Below are 26,035 nucleotides of genomic sequence, written 5' to 3'. Positions count from 1 at the left end.
GCACTCCTGACAGAAACATAACGAATTCCACATTCACATGCAGCACCAGAGTTTGACAGAAGGATAATCAGCATAACCAAGCACACCAAAACTTACACACACACACACACACACACACACACACACACACACACACAGTATTACTGTCACAGCACACAATGAAGTTCAGCCCTTTGAGTCTACATCAGGCCTTCAAATGAGTAATACATATAGGGTCATTCCCCACCTTCTGCCCACAACCCTGCACATTCTTCCTTTTCAGATAAGAACCCAATTCTCTCCTGACTACCTTGATTGTATCTGCCTCTAGCAGTGTCAGGACCCACATCTGAGATCTTAACCAATCACTGAATGAAAAAGTTTCTCCAAAAAGTATCCATTGCTTCTGTCAATTACCTTAAATCTGTGCCCTCTGGTCTTTAACTCATCCAGTAGTTGGAACACGGTATCTGTTGTGTCCAGACTCATCATAATTTTGAATATCTCTATCCCTTCCTCTCAACCTTCACTCCTCTGAGGAAAATGGTCACTACCTCACCCAATAAGTAACTGAAGTTCCTGACTCTTCACAATGTGGCTCACTTACACATGCTAGAGGCTACATATATTCATGCGCAGGGCCCTGTTATCTGCAGGCAAAAGGAACATAGTGGAAGGGATCACATTTTCAAAGAGCAGAGACATGGCAAGAAAAGAAGGTATTAATATGGGAAATGATAAACAGACCATGACAGGAAGGGACAAATATTAAAAATCTAAGAGTAAATCAGCAGATAACGCTAGACACTGCAGAAACAATGAAAGGACAAAACTAAAGTCTCTGTATCTAAATGCATGTGGCATTTGAAACATAACAGATGAACTGATAGTGCAAAAAGAAATTAAAAAAAACGATCTAATTGCTGTTACAGGGGCATGGCTACAGGATGACATAGATTGGGGCCTGAGTAAAAAAAGGGCTGGTGACACCTAGGAATGACACAAAGTCAGGAAAATGTATAGAGATGGCTCTGTTAATTAATGATGGTACTGGCACATTAGAGAGGGATGACCTAAGTTCAAGAAACCTGGACGTAGAAGTGGTTTGGTTTCAGATGAGAAATGATAAAGGCAAGAAGTCACAGTGGGAGTGATGTACAGGTTCCTATTTAATTACACGTAGGACAGAGTATAATAGAAGAGATCATGGAAGCTTGTCAGACAAGTACAGCGATAATCATGGGAGATTTTAATCTACATATATACTGGAAAATCAGATGGGGAGAGGTTGCGTAGGTGAGGAGCTCATAGAATGTTTTCAGGATAGTTTCTTAGGACAGCACATTCTGGAGCCAACCAGGGATCAAGCTATACTAGACCTGGTGTTAAGCAACGAGATAGGATTAATTGATAACCTCATAGTGAAGGCACCCCTAGGTATCAGCATTCATAATATGATTGAATTTTACATTCATTTTGAGGCAGAAACGAGTGCATCCATGATGAGTATTTTAAACTTAAGTGAGGCATAAAAGCAGAGCTCGCTAAAGTAAACCTCAACTCCACCTTCCTGTCTGACTCCAATAGCCTTTCATCACCCTCGCTAATCAAGACTCAATCTAGCTCTATCTTCAAAATATTCAAAGACTCTGCTTCCACCACCTTTTGAGGAAGAGAATTCCAAGATTCATTGCACCCAAAAAAAATCTCCTCAACCCTGTCTTAAATGAGTGACCCCTTATTTATAAACAGTGGCCACCTAGTTCTAGATTTTCCCTCAAGAGGAAACATCCTCTTCACATCCACCCTGTTAAGACCCCTCAGGATCTTGAAGGTTTCAATCTAGTCACCTCTTACTCTTCTAAATTCCAGTCACAAAGATAGGCTAACCTGTCCAATCTTTCTTCATAAGACAACCCGCCCATTCCTGGTATTAGTCTAGTAAACCTTCTCTGAACTGCTTCTAGCACATTTAAATTTCCTTAAATAAGGAGACCAGTACTGTACACAGGACTCCAGATGTGGTCTCACCAGTGCCCTCTACAACTGATGCAGAACCTCCCTATCTTTGTAATCAATTCCCCTCACAATAAATGAGAACATTCTATTAGCTCTCCTAATTCCCTGCTGTACCTGCAGACTAACCTTTTATGATTCATGCACTAGGACACCCAAATCCCGCTGAGCCGCAGAGCTCTACAATATCTCACCATTTAGATAATAAGCTTTTTTACACTTCCTGCCACAATGAACAATTTCAAGTTTTCCCACATTATACTCCATTTGCCAGAGCATTGCCCACTCATTTAATTTATGTCCCTTTGTAGCCTCCTTATGTCCTCTTCACAATTTACTCTCCTACCTAATTTTGTGTCATCAGCAAATTTATTAGCCATTGCTTCAGTCCCTTCATTGAAGTAATTTGCATAAATTGTAAAAAGTTAAGGGCCCAGCACGGATCCCTCTGACACACCACTTGTCACATCCTGCTAACCAAAAAAGGACCCACTTATGCCAACTCTCTACTTCCTGTTAGTTCACCAATCTTCTATCCATGCCAATATGTTAGGCCCAACACTGTGAGCTTTTATTTTCTGCAGTAATCTTTGATGTGGAGTTTTATCAAATGCCTTCTGGAAATCTAAGTACAGTATATTCACCGGTACCCCTTTATCCACAGCACATGACCCCTTCAAAGAACTCCAATAAATTGGTTAAACATGATTTTCCTTTCACAAAACCATGTTGACTCTGCCTGATTGCCTTGATTGTTTTGTAAGTGCCCTTCTATAGCATCTTTAATAATAGCTTCTAACATTTTCCGCATGACAGATGTTCGGCTAACTGGCCTTTAGTTTTCTGCTTTCTGTCTCCCTCCCTTTTTGAATAAAGGAGTTACATTTGCTGTTTTCCAATCTAATTGAAGCTTCCCCAAATCTGGGGAATTTTGGAATATGAAAACAAATGCATCAACTATCTCATTAGCCACTTCTTTCAATTCCCTCAATACCACTTCCTAGGTAATTTTCCGAGTTCCTCCTTTTCCTGATTTACAGGAATTTCCTCCATTTCCTGTTTTACCTACCTTTCCAGGATATTACTTGTGTAGTCTATAGTGAAGACCGAAGCAAAATAACTTTTCCATTCATCCGCCATCTCCCTACTTTCTATTTTGAATTCCGCAGACGCATTTTCCATAGGAGCAATGCTCACTTTGTTAACTTTTTTCTTATTTAAATATCTATAGAAACTCTTTCTCTCTGTCGTTATATTACTAGCTAGCTTTCTCTCGTACTCCAATTTTCCCTCCTCATTGATATTTTTGTCATTCCTTGCTGTTCTTTATAGTTTTTCCAATCTTCCGACCTGCCAACCATCTGAACATAATCATACGCTTTTCCTTTAAGTTTGATTCTGTCTCTAATTTTCTTAGTAAATCATGGATGGCGGGCCCTCCCCTTAGAACATACACATTCCAATCAGAACGAAAAATTCCATGAATTCTGAGATATCCCTTTAGATATCCCTCAGCCATGATCTTATTGAATGGCGGAGCAGGGTCGAGTGACTGAGGGCCGGTTCCTGGTTCGTATGTTCCTGACTATGTTAGTACCAGAATTAACCAAAGTAATGCCACTCTCACATACAGCAGTGAAGATAAACAGACGCAGAATATGTTTCAAAAATTCCCAGATATAGACAATGAATCTGGCATTCCCATTCACTACCAGAAACTGACACAGACTGAATTCTGCACTCTGATTGCGGATCAGATGTTGGCATGTCCAGCACTAATCTCAAACGCATTACCGGCCTCTGGGAGTGAATGAGAAGTGCACACTCGAATAATAGCACAGACTGAAAGATATACAATCAATGCCACACTGATTTACAGCGCCAGAAACTGAGAAACACAGGATGAATCTCATTTCTAGTTCTATAAACTGACGTACAGAATAAATCCTACACACAGTGTACCACAACTTCAAGAACAGAATGCACCCTCTATACTCTATCCCCCTACCTCACACAGTATCCGGGTGAGTAAGTCGAACACATTAGCAGAACGTCAGAGTACCAGAAGGAATCCTGCATTCCCGGACGGTCCCTCGCACCGACAGCCAGGCAACATTTCCCAATATATCTTTACACACGGAGAAACTCTGGCTGGAGAGAAGCTTGTAAAATCTGTTGCCCTGCAGTCGTAAAAGGGCTAATGATTGGTGGAGAGGTCGAAATCTGATTGGATATTTATAAACAGCAATCAGAAAAATACAAAAGAAGAGGCCCTTTTCGCTGGCTTTGGAGAGAGAGAATGCGTCAGTTTCCAGATCTGGTCAGTTCTTAAAACTATCCAATCAGAATGATTGTTCTCCAATCCTTCATTAGCATATATCTGTCAGACTGTCTATTTAATCGGCGTTCGGAAAGGGTTTGGTTTATTTCTGTGTCTGAAACGGAAGATGGTTGATGAGAAGAAACCAGTTCCCAAGAAGGGAGCCAAGAAAGCCTTAAAGAAACCGCTAGCAAAGGGCGGCAAGAAGCGGCGAAAGTCGAGGAAGGAGAGTTACGCCATCTACATCTACAAAGTGATGAAGCAGGTTCACCCCGACACCGGCATCTCCTCCAAGGCCATGAGCATCATGAACTCGTTCGTGAGCGATATTTTCGAGCGCATCGCGGGTGAGGCTTCCCGCCTGGCCCATTACAACAAGCGCAGCACCATCAGCTCCCGGGAGATCCAGACCGCCGTGCGCCTGCTGCTGCCCGGGGAACTGGCCAAGCACGCCGTGTCGGAAGGGACAAAGGCGGTGACCAAGTACACCAGCTCCAAGTAAAACCCCACAACGGACTGAAAAGCACAACGGCTCTTTTAAGAGCCACCCACAATCTCTTTGAAACAGCTATATCATTTTTATATTTATTCTCATAATTCAAAAATTTTTGTAATTGAAACTTGTTATTTTCATTTTATTTCACTCATATTTTCTGGCAATGTAGATTTATCACTCGCTCAATTCTTGGGTCCTGATAATTAATGCCCCATAGATTAATGACTGCGCTTTATTCTCAGACGCCGCGTTCATATTCGGCCCTTTTCCCTCGCTTTGGAGAGAGAGAGAATGCGTCAGTTTCCAGTTCTGGTCAAGTTTGGTCTCGATAATCGAACATTTCCTATCAGTCCCGGTCGTGTTGGAACCTTCGGTCTCAACGCTGGCAAATTTACACCAAAAATATTCACTTTTGACTCACGAGTATCTACAATATACCGTCCGTTTGCAGAACGATGTAAATGAGTCTGACGGCTGGTTAAAGGGTTTCATTACAGATCGAGATTAACCCCGAATAGATCCCGTATTATAAAAGCGAATCTGGAACTTGGGATAAAATGTGAAATTGTCCCATCAGAGACGGATATTTTTAAAACTTTGTCGTCAGACCATGTTAACTACTAATGGGGTTTTCTGTATGAAATGTATTTCCTGCTTTATAAATATATCGGCCGCCTTTTCGATGTCGAAAAGCAGAGATTTGGAGCCGTTATTTTCGGTTTCTTTTCAGGTTCAGATAAACCCAGACTGAAAATCAGAAACACAAAAATACAGATATATAGTAAAATAGAGAAAGACATAGCGAGATTAAGGAAATCAAAGATTCGTGTACTAAATACTGAATTACCTATTTCCAATTAACACTATGTTCTGTCCGTTTTTCGCAAATTTGGCGGGCTTTTAAAATTTGAACAAAAATCGGTTGGAATTTGGCGCCGGTATTTTCCGCCCTCACTCAGTGGAGTCTCCGGATTGGTGAGTTCAGTAGATATCTGATTGGTGACATGTTCAACACTATGTGACGCAACACAAAGTGACCAATCAGCAATGCCGCAGCACCATTCCTCCCGAAGCTATAAGAGAAGCGAATGTGAGCGGTTTTACTCATTCTCTGTGAAAGTGAGAGATTGTAGAAATGTCTGGAAGAGGAAAGACCGGCGGTAAAGCTCGCTCTAAGGCCAGATCTCGTTCCTCCCGGGCTGGACTGCAGTTCCCGGTGGGCCGTGTTCACAGGCTGCTGAGAAAGGGCAACTATGCTGAGCGAGTGGGTGCCGGAGCCCCGGTCTATCTGGCTGCTGTGCTGGAGTATCTGACGGCTGAAATCCTCGAGCTGGCCGGTAACGCGGCCCGGGACAACAAGAAGACCCGCATCATCCCCAGACACCTGCAGCTGGCCGTCCGCAACGACGAGGAGCTCAACAAGCTGCTGGGAGGGGTGACCATCGCTCAGGGCGGGGTGCTGCCTAATATCCAGGCCGTGCTGCTGCCCAAGAAAACCAGCACCGCTGCGGGCTCGAAGACCAAGTGAAGCGGCCATTCTTTAACCTAATAACCCAAAGGCTCTTTTCAGAGCCACTCACAGAGTCTGTGAAAGGGCTACTCTGTCAGGGAGTCAGATGGAATTGTAAAGGTGGAGTGGTCTGTTCCTGAATTGTTTGTGTTGTCAGTTGCCTCTTTACATTGCGCTGTTTCTTTGCTCACACATCTCCCGCTTTAGTGAAGAATATAAGGCCGGGGTGTCTGACTCATTTCAGAACCACCCACTAAAAGGGTGACCTAGTGTCTGCCCGTTGCGTGCTGAATTTAAGTGATTTTGCAGCATTATTTAATTGCGAAGTGATTTAATCAGCCACAGGTTTATTCAGACACACACTTCCTACTCATAGCGTTGCGATAATAGTGACTTGCAAAGCGTGGCTCACCCTAGGAACGGAATTTATCTACGCGCATTGCAAATTAAACAATTCATTGGAAAATTACACTAAGATGCTTGCAGCTCTCAAATTTGTATTGATCTCAGCTACTATTGACAAAGGCATCGTTTGTAATCTCGCAATTCAAAAATAGCAGATGCAAGGGAGAGTAAATTGTATCTTCGCGATGCGTAAGTGCTGGAGCGGTCAACAGGAGATGCAGCTCTTTCATCTGTCGATTTAGTGGCTCTTAAAAGAGCCGTTGTTGTACTTGGTGCTGAATACGGGTTTTAGGCGCGTTCCCCGCGGATGCGGCGGGCCAGCTGGATGTCTTTGGGCATGATGGTGACTCGCTTGGCGTGGATGGCGCACAGGTTGGTGTCCTCAAAGAGCCCCACCAGGTAAGCCTCGCTGGCCTCCTGCAGGGCCATGACGGCCGAGCTCTGGAAGCGCAGGTCTGTTTTGAAGTCCTGAGCGATCTCTCGCACCAGGCGCTGGAAGGGCAGTTTGCGGATGAGCAGCTCGGTGGATTTCTGGTAGCGGCGGATCTCCCTCAGAGCCACAGTGCCGGGTCTGTAGCGATGAGGCTTCTTCACCCCGCCCGTGGCTGGAGCGCTCTTCCGGGCCGCTTTGGTAGCCAGCTGTTTGCGGGGAGCTTTCCCTCCGGTCGATTTGCGCGCTGTCTGCTTGGTCCTGGCCATTTTCTAAACAGATCCACCACAGTCTGAGAAACAAGGAATATTAATACAGTCTGTTCTACAATCCGCCTTTTTAAACTCTGTGAGGAACCGCCCCGAACGGTAATTGGCTGCAGCCTTACGCCCAGGCAGTTTCATCCAAAATCTAACCAATGAATTAATCCCTGAAAACTCAGGTCCTCATTGGTCGAGTTGTTTTTAATTGCCTGTTTCAAAAATTCCGCTTTTTTTTTGCAGCCGTTTCCCGTTTCGACAAAAGACTTTGTTCTTCGCTTTTCACTGGCAATCACTATTTCCTAATCCCAATGCAATTCCAGTTCATGTAACCTGTCTCGGCAATTTTTAACCCGGCATCATCCTGGTGAATCTGCTCATTTTTGGACAGAAACACCAGTCTGTTGTTTGAACTGCGTAAAGTCAGTGCTGAATTTCCCAGGGAAAATTTGATGGCCCGTCCATTGCTCCCTACAGCACAACCAACCCTTAAAATCGCCGCTCGCTTAGAGGTCTGGAATGGGTAATAAAATGGAAAGTGTGCTGGGGGCTTCAGACACCTTCCCGTTGCCCACATTCTGGACTATTCATGCCGATAAAGTGCTGGGAAAGGGAGCAGCTCGAACCTCCCGCTGTTGACAAATTCCGACAAGTTCCTAAAATAGCGCCAGGGTTTTGTGACAGAAGATACAATATAACAAATCATAAAGTGAGAGAATAACAATTGTTCCCTGAAAATTAAGGTTCTCGCATGTCGGCATTTGCCATGATTGTAATTGGCGGGCTTTTCGCATTCGAAACAATTAAACCAATCATAATTTTGAATTTCTTGTTCCTGACTCTGCGATTGGTTAAGAAGTAGTCTAAGAGGCTGACCAATCAGAGCTAGAGTCCGGCTCAGACTGCGGGAATTCCAGGTCGCCGAGTGGCTGAGCTGAAACTATTCAGTTTCCCAAACCGGTCAGTAACTTCACGAACATTGGGTTTCGGAACAGGAGGAGGCCACTCAGCCCTTCAAGTCTGATCCTATTCAGTGAGATCATGGCTGATCTGATTGTAACCTCAACTACACTGACGGATTGAACGGCTGGTGTCACAGGAACCGGCGGATCCTGTCATTACTATCCGACTCATTATTCATCAAGAACAAAACTTCACGAAAATGTGAAGCAGTGGAGAGACTTTTCAGCGTCAGTGCAGAATCTGCCATCCAGGTAAATAAACAATGATTAAATTTAGACACTTAATACATCCCCCCGCCCCCTCAACACCCAGAATATTTCAAACGTTACATTCCTGATCACAGCCCATCCCAGCTCCCGTTCCCAGGTCTCTGCACTCTCTGTGAGGTGGTGGGTGGCTCTTAAAAGAGCCTTTGTTGTGTGTTTGGTAGAAAGGGTCGAGTTGTTTAGCCGCCGAATCCATAGAGAGTGCGGCCCTGGCGTTTCAAAGCGTACACCACATCCATGGCAGTGACCGTCTTGCGCTTGGCGTGTTCAGTGTATGTGACCGCATCCCTGATCACATTCTCCAGGAAAACCTTCAGCACCCCGCGAGTCTCCTCATAGATCAAACCCGAGATCCTCTTGACACCGCCACGGCGAGCCAGGCGGCGGATTGCTGGTTTGGTGATGCCCTGGATATTATCACGAAGCACTTTGCGGTGCCGCTTTGCTCCGCCTTTACCCAGTCCTTTGCCTCCTTTTCCTCTGCCAGACATGATGATTCTTCACTCAGATTGCTGCAGAATATGAGAGACGAGTTGTTTCACGGATTTCTTTTATACAGTGCGCCCGGACCTGACTGAAAAAGCTAGAGTGTGAGCAGGGAGGGGAGGAGACAGGGTGACGATTAAACAGAGAGCGGGAGGGAGGAGAGAGCCGGAGTGACAGACAGAGAGAGAACAGCCCCTGATCTTTCAGCTCCTCCTCCAGTTTCTGCAACCGCCAGTTTGAAACCATTTATTATTAATGGGACCGAGACACAAACCCTGACAGACCCGGGCTTCAGTCAGGAGTTTCAGCAACCCGGAACTTTGAAATATGCTCTCGTTATAATTAACACTCAGTAATATTCCGAACTAAACAGTGTATTCTACAACAAGAATCATCCTCAGTAACATCATCATCCTCATGCACACACGGTTCCAGCATTTTACAAACACATTATTGTAGCTCTTTGGGGGAATCTCCTGTATTAAAATTGATGTAAAGCGGCCTTTCGCCCCCAGTGTTACCGTCTCACGCTGAATCTGCCAGACATCTTTATTGGGAGAGAAAGTGGGGATATAACATATTCAGATGAAATTCAGCATCTGCAGTATTTTGCTTTTGTATGAATTTGAAATGATTTCTGTTGAGAATGAGCCCGGCCGCGAGACAGGAATTATTTTATTGTGGGATCAGGTCTGTTCAGGGAGACGTTGTGGCTCTGAGAAGAGCCTTTGGGGTTGACTTTTACAAGATACACTTAATTTCTGTTTGGCCGCTGCTTTCTTTGGGGGTTATACTTGGTCTTAGCCCGAGGTTTTTCCACCTTCTTGTGGCTCTTGGGTTTCTTCACCGCCGCCGTCTTCCCGTCCGCCGCTTTCACCGCCTTTTTTGGAGTTGCCGCCTTCTTGCTGCTTGTTTTCTTAACTGTTGCTTTCTTCGCTGGGGATTTCTTGGCTGCTACTTTCCTGGCTGGAGATTTCTTGGCTGCTGCTTTCTTTGTTTTCACTTTCTTGGCCGCTGGTTTCTTTACTAAAGATTTCTTGGCTGTTGGTTTCTTGTCCTTCTTTCCCACTTTCCCCTGGGATTCCTTCTTAGGGATTTTGAAGGAACCGGAGGCGCCCTGTCCCTTTACCTGCACCAGGGAGCCGCTCTCCATCTTCCTCCTGATACTTAACCTGATCTGGGAGCCCAGCTTCCCCACATCGACACCGCTGCCAGACAAAGCTTTCTTTATCGCGGCCAGGGACATCCCCTTGCGATCGCTGCAACCCGCCACAATCTTCAGGATCTGTTCGCCTAACTTGGGACCGGTTGCCTTCGATCGGGGAGCCGCCTTCTTCTTCTTGGGAGATTTGACTTGAGCGGCAGCGGCTGGAGGAGCTGTTTCGGCGGCTGCAGTATCAGTCATATCCGAGACTCTGTGGAAAATCTCTCTGACAGTCAGAACTGGATCAGAAATGAAACCAGTGGTGGCGGCTCAGAGCAAATTAAAGGCAGAGAGCGGACGGGGCAGAGACAGCTCCCAGCTCCTCCAGCCTCTCTGTGTTTCTCTCTCCCCATAAACTCCCCAATTCCAATGAAATTCGGGCTCTCCTGAGTCCCAGGCTCCATCCTTCCTGTCTCTGACAAACGAACGTTTGCTGTTGAAAAGATTTCACTCGAACTGAGGACTCCATTTTGGACGTAAACCCGTTTTACTGCTGCGCTGATCGCTCCCCCTCACCCGATGGCTGACATGTTCTCTACTTTTCGACTTGATATCTTCAATTTAACAAGAAAATCAGCTCTGAAGAAGACTCGAACGTTTAACTCTCTTTATTTTTTTCTCTCCACAGATGCTGTTGAGTTTTTTCCAGCATTTTCTGGTTTTTACACATTTTCATATGGTTCGATACTTTGTGGATATACTTATCTGGTCCTGCTGTAATGGCGGGTGACTATCTTTGTCTCTTTCACGGCCGCTTGCTTGGCTCGCTCCCCGGGCAGGAACAGACCCTTTCTGTCTCGGCGTGTCCTCAAAAACAGCACGAGCCAATTTATTGTAGACTGGTGCCATCTGCTGGCTGAACGAGAGACGAGAGACGAGGTAACTTCATTCATTTTAAATTGGAGTGAAATAACATAAACATGGTTAGAAATATGGCAAAACAGTTTATCAATCAAATACAAAATTCCAATGACATATTGTGTGTCGTGTTTCTATAAATGCTGTGAGCGTTGGCTTAACAAGTGAGTGATGGTGGTATAGGGGTGATCACGGCTGCCTCCTAAACAGTTAAGCCAGGTTCAGTTCCCGACCATCGCAGCGGTGATTTATTTTACTCCTATCCGCGGTTAGACCACAATTCCAGGGGTTAAGAATTCATCCCCGTGAGTATCAAAATGTGAAAAGGAAACAATACAGAGTGTGGAAATATTTCCACCATTCAAATAAAAGTAGGTGCTGAATATACCAGGTTATAACGATTTTAGAAAAAGTGGGGCAATTGGAAAATGAAGAAGGCTTGTATTTGAAAGGGGGGATTACAGATAATCGGAATCAATCAGCAGAGATTCCATGTTTAGAAATGTGTCAACAGCAGAATGATTCAAAATTAAATGATCGCTTTGTCCATGCCTCCTGACACAATCAATGAAATGGCATAATGTGTTAATTTAGTGATTATAGAAGATGGCAAGTAAAGTTGTTTTAACGAGTCTCTTATTCTAATAGATTGCATTGCGGCGGGTAACTCGGCCAGAAAGCAGTTAATGTCTTGGTTACACGCAAGATATTTTTCTGGTACCATATGTTCCAGACTAACAAAATGGTCGGCCATTGAGTATTGGCATTCAGTAATTGGGTTAGACTTGGTTCGTAATCTAACAAAAAGAGAAGGTTTAATTACGAGTGAGCATTATGGAATCAAGTTCAATTACAACTTTGAAAAAATGTGAAAACCAAACAAACACTAATATCCAAGATTGCAGAAAGTCTAAATTTAACGGGATAAGTGACAGTTTAATAACAAACAATCTGCAGGGGATGAACGCAAATTGAATATTGAAATGAACAAACCCAGAGCTTCCAACGCGAATGGTCCCCGCTTCCGCCGCACGTCCACTCGCGCCCAACGCCCCTTGCCCCCCGCGCCGACACAGGTTCGGAAATTTTGTTCTCTTTGCGATGAGAGTGAAATGGGGAAAATTGCCATTGATTTTAGCGGCTGAATTGCTGCGGAGATCTGCGCATGCGCTGTTTAAAACCGTTCCCCGGTGTCGTCACCATGAGGATAACAGCGCATGCGCAACCTTCCCCCAACAATGGCCGAGAGCGTCATTCACTCAGTGAGCGGAATAGGGTTTAATTCAGCAGCGATCGGAGACATCACCGCCCCAGAGGGAAGTGAACAAACAGCATCTGCTTAAAGCAGCGCAGCGGTTTGGAGCCGCGTCCGCAGATATGCTCAGAGATTGGCATTGAGTGTCCGGGCAGCTGGGGCGGAGACGGCGGCTGTTTTGAATGGGCTCCCTGGAACACGAGCTGCTCCCGGAACATGGAGTGAGCGGGGGGGAAGGGAGAGGCCATTCTCGAGCAGTGTCTGGACAGAGTGAGAAGAACTCGCCATTGAAGATCATTGCTGCTTTCTCTCCCCAAACCCGAGTGAAGCTTCCTGGCTTAGTTCCGGTCTCCACTGTCCCTTGTTATTGGACAGAGAATGGCGGGGAAAATAGCCGCACAGTAACAATGTTTCCAGTTACACAAAGAAGATCAATTTCAGGCACCAGGTGAGAAGTGTGAAAGAGACATTTTTAACTGTGCCTGCTTGTTTCCAGGTGTACTGTTCGTTGAAAGGGAGCAGCAAATAGAAATGTGACTCTTGCAGAAATCATTGCTCCATGGAATAGTCTAATTCAAGGAGCAGTGCACAGGACATGTCGTTTCTGGATGTCACAAAATTTTTGTAAAACCATTTAAAATAACAGATTAGCAGAAACAGATTGCTCCAGTACTGCAGTGGGCTCAAACACTGATGTGCTGCTGGTTTTGCTTTTTTGATTGCTCATAATAATAACAATTATTTTTAAAATACTTTGATCACTTTTCTATCTTCTGCTTGACTTATTCTTCAGGTAAATGAGTTATGTTTTCAGCGTGCAAGGAAAGAGTTGAAGGAACCAAATGATTCCTCGAAACATGGAAAATTGCAACAGGATGGTTCCAACTCACAGTAAGTACTATGTCACTCACAAAGCACAGAGATACTGCCAGGTCTTCAGGCCAAAATGAAACAATATCGAGACCCACATAGATCCCAAGGTTGAGAGGCACCCTTTCAATATAAGAGTCAAACAGAGCATTGGTGGGAGAAGTTGTTTACATCAAACCAGTACACGTGAGGACTAGATACATCAATCCCAGGGCAAAAGCACAGCCACTACTCGATTTAAATACAAAGTGTCATCTCGGCCACAAATTAAATACCAATTATTAACTACATCAGACAACATTTATCCTATTGTAAGATACAGAATGAATTGCTATTAAGCACCCAGAGTGTAGATTGAGCTACACATTAAATATCAGTTCCAAAATATCACTAAGTGTTAGACTAGAATGCACAACTAAAGTATGAATTCCGTGTTTTCAAACTGCAGGAATTATATACCAGAGCATGTATCAGATCGATGCATATATTATCACTTCAGTTTGTTCTCTTAATACCTCTACATAACTGGCACAGAACTACTGAATGTTAACCTGTAGATCATGCCTGAGATGCATGTTAAGTACCAATACAGGAAAATCCCACACTTGCATACAATCGCAGAGACACATAGACAGAGAATGAATCCCACACTCACATAAAAGCCTAGAGACAGACATACGAACAACAAATTCCAAATAAACATTCAATCCAGGTACTGACAAATACAGAATTAATGATACTTTCACATGCACTGTATTGTCTGAAATATGCAGAATGTAGCCCACTGTCACATAACCTACCAGAGACAGACAAAGATATAATAAAGTCCAGAGTTCCTTATTGTGCCTGAGACTGATCACCAAAAACAAGCACATTCATGTTGAGCAGTAGAGATTGAAATATACAGAATGAATCTCATACTCCCAGGCAGCATTGCATAGTGACCAGTACAAATAACCTCTCCGCCAGCACCGCGCCCCCCACCCCACCCCCACACACACACACACACACACACACACACACACTCACATGCTTTACAAGACAATGACACAGAATGAACAGCACATTCATATACAATGCCAGAAACTGAGAGATATTGAATGATCCCCACTCTATGTGCCAAACAATACAGGGGTATGGCCACACTCACCAGAAACTGCATTAATCCCACTTTATACAGAGGACCAGGCCCTGAAATGCAGAAAGAAAAACACAGGACTACACACAAAAAAAAGACAATAAGGCATAGACAAATACCAGTCATTTAAAGTGCCAATGACAGACAGGCACAAGACAAATCTAATTCACAGACAGCAACAGATGAAGACAAAAATAAAATCAACTTCAGCCACATGATTATTTCCAGATACGGACAGCTAAACACTGAATGCCATACTCACAGATGTTAGGGTTACAATTAATCCCACTCTCACCTGGGACTGACTGATACAGAAAGAATAACACATTCACATGCACTAGTGACGGACACAAGCAGATTGAATTCAAAATATAACACTTCACAGGAAACTGAAAGGATCACAGAATAAAACACACTTTTTAAAAAGTTTCACAAGCAATATATTGAAGCAAATTCAATCCCATGCTCAAATAGAATCAGAGAATGACATTCATTGAGTTCATCCTGCACTCATACACAGTCCTACAACCAACAGATACAGAAGGAAATCAACATTTGGATACAGGACCAGAGACTGATACATACAGAGTCAATAAAGCACACATGTAGTCAAAGTCTGATGACTGAAGAACTAACGTCAAACTCACACTCACTTCCAATACTGGCAGCTCCAGAATGGGCTTCAAATTCCCTTGTAATTCTGGGGACTGACAGATGGAATGGATCACAAAATCACTTTTAGTTCCATAGACTGACAGGTACATAATTCATCTCTTGCTCACACACAGTACCATAGACAGACAGATACTCAATTACAAACTCTTTTGCATAAAGACTGCCAAAATACAAAATTAAATTAACTGTTACATTCAGCACCAGAGTCTCTCAGATACAGAATATATCCCACAGTCATATCTCAAACCAGAGACTAACAGATGCAGAATTAAGGCCATAACAACACAGCTCCAATGAATGGCAGTTACAGATTTAACCTAATAATAGGTGAGAGATGGCGAGATGCAGATTGACTCTCATACTTGTTGAGTCCCAAGAGCGTATGATCACAGAATGAATCCCACAGTCACACAGAACAGTGGCAGACAGTGAATGCGGCCACCCTCACAGAGCAGAGCAGAGACTGGGATGTCCAGATTGATATCAGTGTTTGCATATAGAAGCAGAGACTGACAGACACACAATAAATCTCTCACACACATTCAGTTCAGTGAGTGACAGAGGCAGAGTGAATCCTACACTCTGACACGATACAAGATTAACAGATAGAAAATGAATTCCACCATCACACAAAAAAACAAAGAGTGACAGATACATACCAAATCTCACTCATGTACAATGTGTGGGACCAGAAGTTACAGCATGAATCCTAAAGTTACATTCACCACCAGAAACTTAGAAATAGAATTATTCCCACATGACCTGAAATTGGCAGACTTTTCAAATATGATCATGTAAGCCAGGCAGAGCTTACGGTTTCTTCTACCTGGCTCTCTGATTAGTTGAGAACTGGATTGAGAGGGGTCTGGCCAATCAGAGCTAGGATCTAGCTACAACCTCACAAATGATTCATAATAATTATTAATAGGAAGATTAAACTGATGGAATCTATACCTTTTACCTCAACTATACTTAAGTTCTAAAACATACTTTTTTTCCAACAGGCAAAGAATTAAAGGAACCAGAATAAATGTGATGTTTTCTCCAGCCAAGTTAGAATGAAGACTCCTGCCAGCTCCTTCTCTCACACACAGTACGTACATTATCGCTGACAGAGCACGGAGACTCAGACAGGTCATCAGTTTCACAGGCCGGGATGTTCTGGCCCGGCCGCGGATGGGACTCACCATGGATGAGGTGGCACGCCTGCCAGAAGTCCATTGCATTGTGCTGGGTCTGGGTGATTCCAGCGGCAGGGTGGGTGCAGATAATCCTGCCCAGTCTCAGACAACATAAATAGTTCCAGAATCACAATTACCATCCATCAATCAAACAGAGCAGGAGAGATCGATATTGTCTCCATGTCATCCAAACTCGGTCCCGCAAATGGGAGTATCGGTAAATCCTAGTTCAAACTTTCACCCGCTATCAAATTATCACTGGGCCAACTCCACAACAGTGCAGCCTTAGCAACATGTTAAATGTCAGATAAAATTGACACGTTTCCAGTTACAAGCTTACAGACTTAACCTTAATGATTTACATTGAGATTCATGTTATTACGTTCACAAAATAAGAACTCAAGGCATAGGAGGTAAAATATTAACATGAATAGAGGAGTAGTTATCTAACAGAAAGCAGAGTGGTGATATATTTGTCATTTTTCAGTTGGCAAGCTCTTACTTGTGGATCCACAGGTATCAGTGCTGTGGCCTCAGCTATTTACAATCTATATCAATGACTTGTCTGAAGAGGCTGAAGGTATAGTAGCTGAATCTGGCTATAACACATAGATAGGTAGGAAAGCAAGTTGGTAAGAGGGACATATAGACTGTACAGATCAATTTAGATTGGTTGAATGAGTGGACAATAATTGGCAGATGGAGAATAACGTGAGAAAATGTGAACTCGTTCACTTTGGCAGGAAGAATATAAAAGCAGTACATCATTTGAATGGAGAGAGACTGCAGAACTCTACAGTGCAGAGGGTTCTGGGGGTCCTGGTTCATGATTCTCAAAAAGTTGGTTATGCAGGCGCAGCAAGTGATTAAGAAGGCAAATGGAATATTGGCATTTATTCCAGAAGGGATCAAATATAAAAGTATGCAAGTTTTCCTACAAATATACAGGGTGTTGGTGAGGCCGTATCTGGTGGACTGTGTACAGTTTTAGTCTCCTTAGTTAAGAAAGGATATAATTGCAGTACAGCAGGTCAGAGAAGATTCAATTAACTGATTCCTGGAATGGAAGGGGTTTTCTTATGAGGAAAGGTTGAGGAGGTTGAGCCTATACCAATTGAAGTTTCAAAGAATGAGAGGTGATCTTATTGAAACATATAAGATCCTGAGGGGACTTGACAGGGTGGATGCAGAGACTATGTATCCTCTTGTGGGGAACTCTACAATCAGGGGACGCAGTTTAAAAAAATGGGGGTCTCCCATTCAGGCTGACGGAAGTAGATTTGTCTTTTTTTCTCTCACAGATGGTTTGTCTTCTGTGGAATTCTCTTCCCTAGAGAGCAACGGAGGCTGGATCATTGAAAATGTTCAAGGCTGAGTAGGAGAGATTTTTTACAAAGAACTGAGTGAAGGCTTATGGGGACAGACAGGAAAGTGGAGTTGAAGCCACCATCCAATCAGCCATGGTGGACCAGGTTCGATGGGCTGAATGGCCTCTTACTGCTCCTCTTTGTGTACTTGTTCTTGTGTGCCTCGCTCGCCACTGCTGTCCCTGTCGTACTCACTGCCTCATTTGCAGGACTGCTCGCTGCCTCACTAACCTCCTGCTCTCCGGCCTGCTCCCAACCCCTCACCGCCTCACTTGCTGCTCTGAATGTCACCATCTCCCCAGTCCTTGCGGTGAGATGGGTGGTGAGAGGGGTCAGGGGTGACGTGCTGAGTGGGAGGTGAGCGATTTGGTCGTGGAGTGGCGAGCGGTGCGTCAAGAGGGCTGGCATGAGACGCAGCGAGCAAGGCTGCAAGGATCCGGGGCCAGGACACTTGGAGGTTGAGAACAGGGCAATGTTTGGGAAGCAGCAGGTGGTCAATGGTCAATGGGTGAACAACGAAGACATCAGTAGTGAGGGAAATGGCGCACTCACCGGCAGACTAAGTGGGTGCCAAATTCCTGTTCCAGCTCACTGTCAGCAGCTGCAGTGTAAAACCTATCACAGTTCTAGCATTGCTAAGTTCTAATGAAATGTCATTGACTTGAAATGTGAACACTCTTTCACTGTCCATGGTCCTGCCTGACTTGAGGTGTAATTTTTATTTGTTTTCTGTTTTCATTGCAGAAATCCAAAAAAAAGGGTGACTTGTTCTGGAGGTCAATGAAAGCATATATTGGCTGTGTGTTGGAGGCTTGTTGGTCCAGAGGTATGATTCTCATTTTGGGCCTGAAATGATCCTGTGAGAGGTCCCAGGTTCAAATCCTGGGTGAGCCCTTTTGTGTTGTCACTTATCCTCCCAACCACCAGTTGTGTTTTTTTTTAAATTCCTTGTGAGCAAAAAGGCAGAATTTACTTCAACCGGCAGTAGGTTTCAGAACCTGAGAAGTCATTGCAGCAAAATTATCACTGCAACACACGTGGAGAAAATGAAGCTAAATTTTAAGGAACTGTTGCTCATGTAATTGGCAGTTAACTTATTTCAATAAAGGAATGAGTTTAACCCCATTCTTGTGGGTTCAGGGAGCTGTCTGAAGGCAATCATTTGGGAACCTGTCTGACTAAATATACAGACTGTCAGAGCTCAGAGCCCCTGCAGTTTGAGTCTGATTTCCCAAATTGTGTCTGTATTCTGGGAGTCGCACTGAGCAGAAAGCAAGACTTTTCTTGTGGTTCAGTAATCAAGTTCAGGAGGAATTAACAATCAGGAAAATTGAGTACACCTAAAACCAATTGCTGAGCAGCAAGTTTCTAAGTGTCAGTTTCTGAAAGCAGTAAGTGTTGGACTACCAGTTACTTTGGACAGAAAGTGTCAGAATGACAGTTTCTTGTGACAGAATTGATACCCAAGGTCACCTGGTAAATTAACAGGAACACAAATGAACTCATCCACAGACTCAATGTGGTTCACCAAAATATCTGGCAACCTGGCCTCGCTCTGACCTCTTGGTGCTCCAAATTTTCCTATTGATCAGGAAAGGTCATCGAACTGAAACATGAACTGAAACCTGAGTTTTCTTTCCATGTCCATGGATACTGCCTGATCCATGATGTTTTTCTTCAATGTTCTCTTTTTCCTATAGCTCTGAACGGATGGATGGTCTGCTTTGAAAGCCAATGGAAGTCTGTATTGGCTGAGTTATATACATGCAGTTACATTGTTGGTCTCATGGTGTGATTCTCACTATGGGATTGTTCATAAATGAGAATAAGAGCGGTCGCAGTTTCAAATCTCAGGTGAGCTCTCATGTGATGTTGTTTGTAGTGTAAGTCACCCAGTGCATTGTTTAAAACTCATTGTGGTCTCGGTGGAGCAGTTTACTTATGTCAGGGGTAAGTTTGAGAACTTGACCCCACCATTTCATCGAATTCATCGATGAAACACACATGAAGAAAATGAAGACAATTTGAAACAACAATTGCCCACATGATCATACTGAGTTGTTACCTGAAAACTCCAATTAGATAACCCCATTGTCTGGCTGAATGCATTCGGCCATCGTCTCCTCTGAAGGAACTTTAATCTTCTCTGACAGAATTGTAATCTTCCCTGAGACTGCCAGGCCCATAGTTTGATTTTGAATTGATCATATTTTGTTTGTATTCTAGGAGTTGCACTGAGCAGAAAGTGGGCCATTTCACCTCAATCAATATTTTAGTTCAGAGGTAATAAACAATTTCAGGAGAAGGTATTCAATAGGCTGTGTGTACTTAAAGTTGTGAACGACCAGACACAGACGTGATGCATCCAGAATACTGAGGGAAGACAGTGGGAATTGCAGAGACACTGGCCATAATTTTCCAATATTCCTTACATTCAGGGTGGTGACAGCGCAGTGGAGAATTGCTATTGTTTCACCCTTGTTCAAATAAGTGTGTAAGGATAAGCCCAGAAACTACAGGGCCGTCAGTTTAACCTGGGTGGTGAACTATCTTTCAGAAAGGAAAATTCCAGACAACATGTAAAGTACCTCAGGAAAATGCGCATTAATTAATTAAAACCAGCATGGATTTTATTATGATCCCAGCTGAGATTATCCCTGGACAACCCTGAAACCAGAGTGGAACCCAGCTTGATAGATCCTGACTTTTATTTCTTTGATTAACTACGTAGACAGCTACTGAGCAGGGTCAAAGGAGTCAGCTGATGAAATCATAAAAAAAAAAATATGTCTTCAGCAAGAAAAGATGAACTATGTTACAATACTCCTTCACCCAAAACTATATCTTTACAGATGTATAGAGATTTGTAAGGATAACAAAGCTATCTTATTCCTTAATGTCCACGAAACGTACACAGCCCATGTACTAATAGGCACCCTGTGGTCAAACACACCAGACTCTGAAACCAAGTGACAGATGCCAACTCAATCAGATGTTATGGCTCTCTCCTCAACTACCCCCCAGACACTTGTTGAACAGTGAATCAACTAGTCTCACTGCACTCCGTCTTTCACAGGAGGATTTCCAATCTCCACTTTCAACACTTTGCCTTGGAATCTTCCCCCAAACCAATGCTTTCTTTCAGACATCTTCCACAAGGGTTCACCTCCAGGGTTTCGAATGTTCCCGCCAATGTTCCTCTCGCCTGGGTTACCACATGCATTCAAGCTGTTTTCCACGCACACTGTTGCTCATACCGACTCAGCTGTAACCAGCTTCACCTGCCCATAGCAGACCATCAGTTGTCTCTTTGGACTGTCTTGCCTCTTGCCAACTGTTCTCACTTTAAATCTGTTTTCTGTAGTTTTTGCCTTTTTAAATCTGAGGCTTGGAGTCTTTCACTCTGCCCTTCACTTTTAACTTAATTAGCAAGACCTTTCTCAGGGTCCCATCGTTCCTTTGACTAGAAGGCCTGCTTTGGACTTTCTCCTCTTCCACTCCCCTAGATTTTGGGAATTTTCTTTAGCTTGGGACTGACTATCTGTCCCCTTTTCCAGCCTCTCCTGGCAGCAACTTTCAAAAACCAACTGAGCTCCTCAGCTTCCAAATCGAAACTGTAGTTTCTCTTCTTCTGTGGGGGGTCCTGCCTCTCTGGCCCCCCTGTTGCTAGGCAACAGCTCACTTCTTCTAGTTTGTTTAACTTCATGTCATAAATCTCATTAGAAATGCAAGAACCTTTTTAAAATGAAACTAAAACTCCATTTGACCTTTCTTAACACACATGCAGAAAAACAAATCAACCTTAAACTTTAAAGCTAAAACTCATTCCTAACACCTACAAATATCAATATAACTCACTTAAACCTCTCTACTTCCTAACAATTTGATAAGAATAAATCATGTTACTTAACTTGAGTGAGGTTTTTTTGATGTGATAACAAGAGCTTTGATGAGGGTGAAGCCCTCATGTGTGGTGTGATTTGCATGGACTTGCAAAAGCATTTGATAAAGTGCCTGTCAAAAGACTTCTGAGGAAAGTTTGAGCTCATTGAAGAGAAGGGACAATAGCAGTACAGGTGTGAAATGAGCTGAATGACAAAGATTTGTGGTGAACGGTTACATTTTGGACTGGAGAAAGTTATCTTACGGAGTTCCCCAGGTCTCTTGGGGACTTAAGGGATCTCGGGAATGAACGGAAAAAATTGAGCTGAAGCCCACGATCAAACACAAAAGCATTGAATGGCAGAGATGGGCCATGTGGTCGACTCCTGCTCCTATTTCTTGTGTTCTTGTGACCAGTGTTAGCAACCCTGGTCTCCCTGTTATTAATTAGTCACACAGGTCTTGTTACAATCGCACTTGATACAGAAGTTAGAAGCATTGTGAATTATGAAGATGATAGTGTATATCTCCAAAAGGATCTAGATATTTTGATGGAATGGGCAGACAATTGCCAGATGAAATTTATTGCAGAGTAACCTGGTGTCATTTGTTTTGGTAGTAATAAAACAGAGCAAACACGAAATGAAGGTTACAATTCTAATGGGATTGTAGGAACAGAGGGATCTGGGTGAAGCTCCCACCTCTGAGCCACAAGTTTATAGAGTCAGATTTCAATCCAGAGCTTGAGGACCAAAGTCAATGTTAACACTCCCAGCAGTGGTTCAAGAAGGCAGCTCACCACCGCCTTCTCAGGGCAAATCTGAACTCTTTCAAATGTATGTATATTCCCCCTTAAAGAAGGAGACCTAAACAGGACTCAATACTCTTAAGTTTTGTCCAATCATCACTTCTTCGTTTATAACAAGAGTGTCCGATATTATACTCCATTCCCCTTGCAATAAAGACCAACCCCCCACTGGCCTTCCTAACTGCCTGCTGTACCTGCATGTAGCATTGTTTTGTGATATATGTGCAAGGACACCCAAGTCTCACTGCAGCGCAGCAGTCTGCTATCTCTCTTCACTTAAAGAATATTAGTTTTTTCTATCTATCCCACCAAAGTGGTGATCCTCAGATATTCCCACATTATTGCATCGACCAAGCTTTTATTCACTCATTTGACCTATATTTATTCCTTTACAATCTCTTTACGTTCTGCCCACACCTTGTTTGCCTACTTATTGGTCTTTAGCATTATGAAGTGTAAACTTGTGTAAGGGTTGATGGAAAAACAATATTTGCTATTCTTTTACCAATTATCTTAGATCTGTAACACCAAGATAAATCCAGTTCTACGATAAAAAGTATGAATGAGTCAGAGTCCAGAACTGGATTCAGAATCCGAAAAGATGATGCTAAGCAACAGAACCAGGAGTCCAGTCTGGCCAGTGAGGAATCTACCCCGAACCACTAATGTTCACACAGCCGCTCACTCCATCTGTCCAAATGGAAACCTGCCTGAAGGAACATGCAGCCTGACAATGTGAAACAAATAGTTGGAAAGTTCAGCAATTTCCTACATTAAAACGCCAAACACACTTGAGAAGTACTCCTGTGGTTGTAACGCATCATTGTGACATCTTGTGGTTGTTGAAACAGCTGAAGAAAAGCAAACCTTTGTTTCCTTTGAGACAAAATCTATCCAACGCAGGACGTTCCCTCCTTCTTGCTCTTCCTCATTCCCTGCACACATTGGAGTCTGATCTCGCAGGCTTCATAGACGCAATCTCGGCTGCCTGTCAAAGAGCTGATCAGAACCTGTTTCCTTATCCAGGTAAACACCTACACAGAAAACAGCAAGCAACAGTGTGGATGCATATTTATTTATTTGTTTGTTTATTTATGTGTTTGTCTACATCTGTCTATCTGATGTGGGCGTCGCTGCTTAGGCCAGCATATTTTGCCCATCCAGAAATGCCCTTCAGGAGGTGGTGGTGAGCTGCCATTTTAAACCGTTATATCCCCTGTGGTGTAGGTAATGTTTGGGAAGAGTTCCCGGATTTTGACCCTTGCGCCAGTGGGAACAGTTCGTCTTTATTTACTTTCTCTAAACCCTCTTGACAGTTCTGTCCGTGAAGTGATTAAAAATAACGAAAGGTAGACGTGGGATTTGAACAATGAGGGACTGTAGATCAATCATAAGGGAAGTGATACTTTGATAATCAGATTAGGAAATAGTTTAAAAGTTATGAAATCTGTCTAAACCTCTGCATTGCTGGTTCAGGAGCACAATGCGTCACTAGGGAAATTCACAAGCACATTGGGAAACTCGGATTGGATTCTCGACGCCTACATACGGGTTGCCTATTCTATCACAGCATCACAGTCCCTAAATTCTTTTATTTCCTTCGACGTCAGGTTACTTTCAGTTTGCTTTCTGTTTTAGTGCAGTGATCTTGTAGCTAGGGAAATAAATTGATTTCAGCATGATGGGCGGATTGGTGATTCAGGAGTAGAATCCTTACTTATCATCACAGAAACCTGGGTTCGATTACAGTGAATGCATAACTCAATGTCTTCAATAATATTTCAAGGAACAAGTTTCCGTTACAGATAAATACCAATTTTCTCGCTTATCCATCCATGAATACAAATCTACCAAACTGAGATTTAAAATTAAAGTGCTGTTTCTGGGTGGGAATTCCAGTCCTCTTTGTTGAGAGAGATGTTTCCTAATTTCACTCCGGAAACGCCTTGTTTTTTGACTGAGCCCCAACGCCCCCACACCCCTACCCCTCCCCCAATTCCGAAATTCCCACCATCGCAGAAGTTTCTCTCTCTGACACTATAGCCTTAACATGTCGGAGACTTCGATCAAATTGCTCATTAGTTCGGGAAGAACGGCTTCCTTTGGTAATGTTTCATATGAAGGGGCTGTTCTGTGGTTTATTTTCTGGAATTTAGCAGCGGTTGAGGGGAGGCCATGAGGCAGAGGGTGAGATAGATTCAGAACGCTGCTGGATGATGAGGAGAGGGGGCGGACAATAGGAACTGAGTTCCCGATCTCCCAATCCTTATTTTCCAACGAAAGACACAGAGTCGAACTCAGTCCCTGAGGCCATGGATCTGGGATTCAGCGGATCATCCAAAAGTCGAACTGAAAAAAACACAACCACGATATTTATTCACTTGCTGCTAGCCTCAGCTCCCGTACAGCATCGGCTGATCGCGTGGCCTAATGGGTAAGGTAACTGACATCGGTAGTTCTGGTGATGTTAGCAGAAAATTGCAGGTTTTAGTCCTCTCGCTGTCGTTTTATCCAGAAACCTGTTGAAACCTTTGAAAACCACGGCCTCACTCGTCAGCTGAAGGTTCTACCAAACATTGCACGGCTCTTTCTCAAAAAGTCTGTTGTTAATTTGTCCATTCGTTTCTCACTCATCTTTCTATTTTGTGTAGTTCCTAACAAATCCACAATATCCGATCGGATTCGTTAAATGATTGATGTGTCCAACTGGAACAAAAAGCTTTGCATCAATCGGTTTAATAAAATTCCGATCTCCTCGTGAAGCGGCTCGATCATTAGTTGAATCTGCTGTCACTGGGCGAGCAATACAGAGGCCAGGCTAATCTCTGGGGGCACGGGTTTAAATCCCACCAGAGCAGATTTGAATTCAATTACTTCATAAACCTAGAATTGAAATCTAGGCTCAGTAATGGCGGCGATGAAACTATCATCGATTGTAATAAAAGCTCAACCGGTTCCCTAATGCCCTTTACGGATACATCTTCCGCCCTTCCCTTGCCTGCCCTACATGTAACTCCAGACACACAGTAACTTGTTTGACTCGCAAATTCCCCCTGAAAGACCGAACAAGCCACTCAGTTCAAGGGCAATGCGAGATGGTCAACAAATGCTGGTCTTGCAGAAGACTTGCAGAAACTATGAAAAAAATAAACAAGTGGTAAACAGACACGACATGATTATCAGGTTGTCTCCCTTTTCCCTTGAGAAATGAAGGCTGATGGGTGGTCTAATACAGGTCTTTAAAATTATGGAAGATTTTGAGAGGTTGAATGCGGAGAAAATGGACAAGAGAAGGGCACATAAAAATGTATCTCACTTTCACACACAAGGCGACAGTTTGACGGGTCGAACACAATGCTGTAACTATTTAATCGTGCATAAGAGTGGGAGAGCAATTCCAACCGCAATGTCTCCGCGGCTCCCTCCAGATTCCATGGCAGCACTGCTGATCAAACTGCAGTGTCGTTCTTGAATCTCCTCAATCATTCAGGCCAAACTCCTGAAAAATTAACTTGGATGGATTGCACACTGTGTTCTGATTATCAAAAAGCGTCGCATCCGCCAGGGCCTGTTTTCTCAACTTTCAAATGGACAACATTCCAGGGGAGGACAAAGAAAACGCTTCAAAGACACTCTGAAACTTTCCTTCAAGCGCTGCAGCATTCA

At 43.5% G+C, this 26,035-nt stretch overlaps 5 protein-coding genes and 1 long non-coding RNA gene across 6 annotated transcripts; 3 read left to right on the top strand and 3 right to left on the bottom strand.

The window, feature by feature from the left end:
• The first annotated feature begins 4,438 nt into the window (after positions 1-4,438).
• Positions 4,439-4,832, top strand: LOC121274557 (late histone H2B.L4-like). Its single transcript, XM_041181896.1, has one exon. The coding sequence runs from the start codon at positions 4,443-4,445 to the stop codon at positions 4,815-4,817; it is 375 nt and encodes a 124-aa protein (XP_041037830.1). The 5' UTR covers positions 4,439-4,442; the 3' UTR covers positions 4,818-4,832.
• A 1,104-nt stretch (positions 4,833-5,936) lies between these two features.
• Positions 5,937-6,707, top strand: LOC121274540 (histone H2A-like). The gene has a single exon (XM_041181879.1). The coding sequence runs from the start codon at positions 5,947-5,949 to the stop codon at positions 6,337-6,339; it is 393 nt and encodes a 130-aa protein (XP_041037813.1). The 5' UTR covers positions 5,937-5,946; the 3' UTR covers positions 6,340-6,707.
• A 307-nt stretch (positions 6,708-7,014) lies between these two features.
• Positions 7,015-7,431, bottom strand: LOC121274527 (histone H3). The gene has a single exon (XM_041181866.1). It carries the CDS (start codon positions 7,423-7,425, stop codon positions 7,015-7,017), a length of 411 nt encoding a protein of 136 aa, XP_041037800.1. The 5' UTR covers positions 7,426-7,431.
• Positions 7,432-8,822: 1,391 nt separating this feature from the next.
• On the bottom strand, positions 8,823-9,155 carry LOC121274563 (histone H4). The gene has a single exon (XM_041181903.1). The coding sequence runs from the start codon at positions 9,134-9,136 to the stop codon at positions 8,825-8,827; it is 312 nt and encodes a 103-aa protein (XP_041037837.1). The 5' UTR covers positions 9,137-9,155; the 3' UTR covers positions 8,823-8,824.
• Positions 9,156-9,885: 730 nt separating this feature from the next.
• On the bottom strand, positions 9,886-10,536 carry LOC121274498 (histone H1-like). Its single transcript, XM_041181837.1, has one exon. It carries the CDS (start codon positions 10,534-10,536, stop codon positions 9,886-9,888), a length of 651 nt encoding a protein of 216 aa, XP_041037771.1.
• Positions 10,537-12,431: 1,895 nt separating this feature from the next.
• On the top strand, positions 12,432-23,412 carry LOC121274598. Its single transcript, XR_005942277.1, has 6 exons — positions 12,432-12,896; positions 13,242-13,339; positions 16,136-16,224; positions 18,424-18,505; positions 19,380-19,533; positions 22,887-23,412. It is a non-coding gene; the product is annotated as an uncharacterized LOC121274598 (long non-coding RNA).
• The last annotated feature ends 2,623 nt before the right edge of the window (positions 23,413-26,035 follow it).

This window comes from Carcharodon carcharias, assembly GCF_017639515.1.
Source record: "Carcharodon carcharias isolate sCarCar2 chromosome 37 unlocalized genomic scaffold, sCarCar2.pri SUPER_37_unloc_1, whole genome shotgun sequence".
Taxonomy (NCBI): domain Eukaryota; kingdom Metazoa; phylum Chordata; class Chondrichthyes; order Lamniformes; family Lamnidae; genus Carcharodon; species Carcharodon carcharias.
The sequence above is the reverse complement of the archived record's forward strand: the minus strand, read 5'-3'. Positions and strand labels throughout refer to the sequence as shown.

Bases quoted from the DNA above. Each gene is read 5' to 3' on its own strand.
- LOC121274557 (XM_041181896.1), top strand. From the start codon at position 4,443: ATGGTTGATGAGAAGAAACCAGTTCCCAAGAAGGGAGCCAAGAAAGCC.
- LOC121274540 (XM_041181879.1), top strand. From the start codon at position 5,947: ATGTCTGGAAGAGGAAAGACCGGCGGTAAAGCTCGCTCTAAGGCCAGA.
- LOC121274527 (XM_041181866.1), bottom strand. From the start codon at position 7,425: ATGGCCAGGACCAAGCAGACAGCGCGCAAATCGACCGGAGGGAAAGCT.
- LOC121274563 (XM_041181903.1), bottom strand. From the start codon at position 9,136: ATGTCTGGCAGAGGAAAAGGAGGCAAAGGACTGGGTAAAGGCGGAGCA.
- LOC121274498 (XM_041181837.1), bottom strand. From the start codon at position 10,536: ATGACTGATACTGCAGCCGCCGAAACAGCTCCTCCAGCCGCTGCCGCT.